The 5,932-nt window shown below is 39.6% G+C and overlaps 1 protein-coding gene across 1 annotated transcript; it reads left to right on the forward strand.

The window, feature by feature from the left end:
- LOC109716744 (zinc finger CCCH domain-containing protein 2-like) lies at positions 222-2,263 on the forward strand. The gene has a single exon (XM_020242299.1). The coding sequence runs from the start codon at positions 323-325 to the stop codon at positions 1,592-1,594; it is 1,272 nt and encodes a 423-aa protein (XP_020097888.1). The 5' UTR covers positions 222-322; the 3' UTR covers positions 1,595-2,263.

The following is a 5,932-nucleotide window of genomic DNA, read 5'->3' on the forward strand; positions in this document are numbered from 1 at the left end:
ATATAAAAATGATAAAAAAGTAAATTTAATTATAAAAAAATTTGATAATACTAAATAATTCGTACTATCGATAGTATCCCAATCAGACTCTAATATTAAATATAATAATACTAAGTTAATGTTGTGTTATGTTATGTTACGTTATATTATTTTATTCAGCAAAAAAAAAACCCGAACCCTCCCCGCCAGTTTATATTTACCGCTCCCTCCCTAAACCAGGTGGCATCTGAAATACAGCGAGAAAGAAAGAGATTGTTGAGAGAGAGAGAGAGTTTGTAGAGGAGATTGTAGAGAGAGAGTGAGTGAGAGAGAGAGAGAGAGAATGATGATGATGGGAGAAGGGGGTCGTCACCTCCATCGCGATCCGACGGTGCACGCGCCGCCGTGGAGCCCGTTCGACGATCCGACGGGGGGGTACGGGGGCGGGGAGTGCTCGCCGTACGTGATGGGGGGTGGGGCGGCGGCGCTGGCGGCGGCGCTGCAGGGCTACGCGGCGGTGGCGGCGGCGGCGGCGGCGGCCGCTGGGGAGGAGGAGGAGGAGGAGGAGCTGCTGGACGAGGCGGAGCTGGCGGACGCGCCGGTGGACGCGTTCTCGTGCGACGAGTTCCGGATGTACGAGTTCAAGGTGCGGCGGTGCGCACGGGGGCGGAGCCACGACTGGACGGAGTGCCCCTACGCCCACCCGGGCGAGAAGGCGCGCCGCCGCGACCCCAGGAAGTACCACTACTCCGGGACCGCCTGCCCGGACTTCCGCAAGGGCAACTGCAAGCGCGGGGACGCCTGCGAGTTCGCGCACGGCGTCTTCGAGTGCTGGCTGCACCCGGCGCGCTACCGCACCCAGCCCTGCAAGGACGGCACCGCCTGCCGCCGCCGCGTCTGCTTCTTCGCCCACACGCCGGAGCAGCTCCGCCTCCTACCCCAGCAGCAGCAGCAACAGCAGCAGCATCAGCAGCATCAGCAGCAGCTTCTCCTTGCGAGCCCTCGGGGATCCTGCTCCGCGTCGTCGGCGCCGCCTCCCGAGTCCTACGACGGGTCCCCGCTGCGGCGACGCGCGCTGGAGTCGTCGCTGTCGAAGGGCCTCGCCTCGAGCTCGCCCACCTCCACGCTGCTCTCCCCGCCGCTCTCGCCGCCGTCCGAGTCCCCGCCCATCTCCCCCAGCGGCAGCGCCGCCGCCGCCGCCGCGCTGCGGCGCGCGTCGTGGCCCGTGGCGGGCGCGTCCATGAACGAGCTCGCCGCCTCCTTCCGGACCATGCAGCTGAGCAAGGTGAAGTCGGCGCCGAGCTCCTGCGGGTTCCAGCTGGGCGGCGCGTTCGGCTCGCCGCGGGGGAGCGCCGGGGGTTTCGGCGGCGGGTTCTGGAGCCTCCCTTCGACTCCCACCAAGGAGTCGGCGGTGGGTGGGGGTCTCATCGCCGGGTTCGGCGACGGCGCCGAGTTGGGCCTGGTGGGAGAGGAGCCGCCCGTTCAGAGGGTGGAGTCCGGGAGGGCGCTGAGGGCGAAGATGTTCGAGAGGCTGAGCAAGGACTGCGCCGTGGCCAAGTCCGATACCCCGACTCCTACCCCGGACGTCGCCTGGATTTCAGAGCTCGTCAAGTGATTTGCTGGGAACTACCCAAAGAATATTATAACAAGTGTTATGAAAAAAAAAAAATAAGAAGAAGAAGAAAAGAGAGACGGGGAAAAAGTAAAGAAGAAAAAAAAAAAAGAAACGAAGGAAAGATGATGGATTTTGGTAAGGGGTCTAAGCGCCCTAATTTTTTGCATGAATATTGTGAATATTGTTGTTGTCCAAAAAAAAAAAAAAAAAAGGGAGAAAAAGAGAGAATGTTAATTCTGTATATAGGTGTGAAGGGTGCATGGAGGAGAGGGATTACGATGCTAGTGGGTGGATCTGTTTTGGGGCTTCTTGCTGTAGTGGCAGTAAATATTATTTAGCACTCTCCTGTGTATAGAGACCAATCAAATTTGAAGCGACCAACGGAGAAGATGATGAAGGAACTAAAGAAGGGTGGCATCAACTGCTGTGGGAAAAATTACTTTACTAATTTCGATTTTTTTTTTAAGCATATGTTATGTTGCTGCTTAGCTTTTGTTCATCTTGGAAATTTGCTTAAAATTGTCGCACTCCTTTAATCTCACCGTTTTGGTTCTATTTTTGTGCATGCTTGTAGTTTTCTGATATCCTGATCTTTTATATAAAATATATGTAACTGTATCTCTCATTGTCATCTTCGCGTTATTATAAAAATGTAAGATATTGCTCTTATCCAAGTTTGAATCTCTCCTTGTTTGAACATTTCCTGCTGTGTGATGAGGGTTCGCACTTCTTTTTCTCAAGTGGCTGTGCATGTGATCTCATGACCATGACACGAAAAAAAATTTGTGGCAGTTAATTTTGCGTCGGATGGCCCCGTTGAACAAGATGAGCAGGGATTAATTTAACACAGTTTATAGTTGTAATTTTTGGTTCTCTCTCGCTTTGTTGGAATTATTATCCTCGGAGAGCAACCTGTGGCTTTTCTATTTTCTGGAGAGAAGCGTGCGAAGCTAAAGAGAAATGGACCAAAAAATTATTCTTGTTTTCTCTGTCGAGTCCAAATTAAATTCTGTGAAAAATAAGAACTCGATATCAATGAGATTATCTTTTAAAAAATTATTTTGTTATTTTAATATGATGACAACATTAGAGGGGTATATTGCAATGAGCCCAAGATATTTTTCAAAACTTTAATAAAAGAGGGACAGGGAGTCAGGGACTTAATAGGAGTAAAAAAAAACCTTGGTAAATAAAAGAAATAAATATATATATGTAGTGTAAAGATGTTTGGTTTAATAGAGACAGGACACACTTTACTGCAGTTGTGCTGTTTCCATCCCTTTACTTGCCCCGCTGGGGTCCTCGTTGAGAAATAAAGGAGAAAGATCATGAGAAATCCGGAAGCGGCCGTACCCATTGAACTAAGAGAAAGAAGGAAAAACTTAAAAAAAAAAGTAAATAAATGCATGGAGAACCCCCCCTCAATTATAGCCTATTTTGAAGTACACCCCTCGACTATTAACTTTTAAATTTGTATCTTTCTATTTAAGTTCCTCTCGTTAATTCAAAGTTCCTGCGCCTACCTGTTTTATTTATTTTTTAAAAAATTAAATTTAATAATATAAAATAATTAGGTTTCAAAGTTGAGACCTAAAATGCCAGCTAATCATTTTTTTTTTACCACTTAGTCTAAAAATAATCCATATTTTAATTTTATTGGTCTAGAAATTATCGTACTAGTCTCGGCATACATCTCTGTAATAATACTTATGATGATATTAAAAAGGTTGTAAAGAGGATGGAATCTTTAACTGATGGTATAAAGAATAAATCTATGCCTAATTTTTAAAATTTACATATAGTTATATAAGCTTATAATCAAGAGGGCTATTTTCAGAATACACTATAGTTGAAGGACCCTCCATATCATTTTCACCTTGCTCGCCCTTTTTATGTACATCTTTTCTTCGCTACTGTCCCAATATATTCCACCCTATTCTCACGCAAACAAGCACTCTTCCTACTACAGGGGCTACATCTCATTTATTACTACTTGTACTACATTTGTGTTATTATTATTATTATTATTATTTTCAGTACATTATATATATATATAATTATATATAAATATATATATTTAATAGCTTTGGTTTCATTTATAGAGATGGGTGGGTAGAGGGGGAGTAGTCCTTTAGTCGCGTCTTTTCACGTGGTTAAAGCGGAGGACCCGGCTCCTGCTGCTATTGTTGTTCATCGTCCTTTTTTTTTTCTTTTTTTTCTTTTTTCCTTTTCTTTTTTATTCATTTTTTTAAGTGCATGAAGGCTCAGGCAATTTTGAAATCGCCCCTCAACGACCGATTAGTTTTCAACGCAAGTGACAAAAATATTTAGTAAGAAATATTTAATTATTTTATTTTTTAATTTTATATTTATTTTTTTAAAAAAAAATAAAATAAAATAAATATTATACTATTTTCTTCTCCAAAAAAAGAATCACCCCTCAGCTTCAAATTTTGAATAATGTTTTTTTGGAATGTTTGGTTTGCATGCAGTTGAAAATATACGCATTTATTAAATTTTTGTTTGATTTAGTATAGTCAGGCCCAATTGCTATAGTTGCATCTTTACGTGAATGCTCAACCGGAGCAGTAAATACTGCAACCAAATTAGCTGTAGTACCATCTGCAGTAATTGTACTGGAGTCGGCTCACCTATTAAAAAATAAATAAAGTATGGTTTTTTTTTCATACGTTTTTATTTTAAAATTTTTTTTTCAAGAATATCTATTCATAAAATCTATTAGGATTTAATAATGTCGGTTAGAATTCAATAAATTTTTTTTACATGCTTCTATTTTTTTCTCCCAATTTGCTAGTTCAGTAATGTCTTAGTTTTTGTTTTGGTCAAATCTATAATATATTTGCATTTAAAATTCATTAAATTTATACATAATTTTATAATATATAAATTATAAAATTGGGTTAGCATCCCTGCAAAGTTCAACTTTAATAAGTTATTTCTACAAAAGTCCTAATATATTCAGATATGTCCCTCTAGTTAACATTCGTTAGAAAACTGTTTAATTTTTAACAGTAGATTCGTGAAATGACATTTTTGCCCTCATAAATATGTCCCTTCAAAACTTCAACTGATATACATTTGCAGAAATGCCCTCACAAATCTCCATTTTTTTCTTTCTCTACCTTTTCGGGCTGCGGGGGGTAGATGATGGTGGCGACGGCGCAGAGTTTGTCAGAGTTGCAGTCGACGAGGACAAGACTAAGGCCCGTAGCGACAAGGCGGAGGGTGAAGTGCGACCGATTCGAACAAAGAGGAGGAAAAGGAAAAGAAAAAAAAAAGAAGAAGGAAGGAAGAGGAGAAAGAAGAAGAAGAATAGGAAGAGGAAGAGGAAGAATATGAAAGGTAAAATTATTAATTTACCTTATTAATTAGTTATGGTTAAATATTTTAACTGTGGTTAACTAAATTTTTTTAACGGATCCTAACGGTAGGGACATATCTGAATATATTAAGATTTTTGCTGGGATAACTTATGAAAGTTGAACTTTGCAGGAACATATCTGTAATTCACCAAATGTGCAAGAACCTATATGCAATTAACCTTAAATTATATATAAATATAAAAGTGTTAATTAATAATTAAAAAAATTCATAATTATGTTATATTCAGAAGAAGTAATCTCAAATTTCTATCTAAAAATTGACAAAATTTACAAACACAAATCTCTACTGCAACCTACCAAACAAAAAAAATATAACTGTAGCAGTTGCAATTGTATAAAACCAAATAGACTAGACATAATTATAACTATAACATTTGCAACGGTATATATTTCCAACTATACTGTTTTTAAAACTACATCCAACTAAATAGCCCCTTAGTAAAGTTCATTTTACAAAAAAAAAAGTTAATATAAAAAAAAGCTAGACTCGTACACTTTTGAAAGCACGTAAATTTTCGTACTTATAAATTATTTTTGATGATAAAACATTCCATTCAACGATCGACTCTGTTATATAGGATCGTCACCATTAACCTTAAAATGAATGACTAAAAATAAAACTTTTATAAAAAATAATGATAAAAGACTCCAATTTCAAATCAAAAATATTGTTCTTACTCCTAATGTTAAGTAAAATTTTTTATTAAAATTTTATATAATTTAAATTTTTTTACACGGTAAAACTTACAAACATACAACATCAAGTACAAAATCCTCCGTGTTTTTTAAAGTGTAGAAGACGTATTCCATAAAAAATTCACCACGCGTTAGTTTTTATTTGGGCTGAGAAGTCGTCATTTTTTTTTTTTATTGATTTAAACTTAATTAAGTTTAGTTTTGTTAAATAAAATGTAACATTAAAAAAAATAATTAT

This window comes from Ananas comosus, linkage group 10 (genome assembly GCF_001540865.1).
Source record: "Ananas comosus cultivar F153 linkage group 10, ASM154086v1, whole genome shotgun sequence".
Classification (NCBI taxonomy): Eukaryota; Viridiplantae; Streptophyta; class Magnoliopsida; order Poales; family Bromeliaceae; genus Ananas; species Ananas comosus.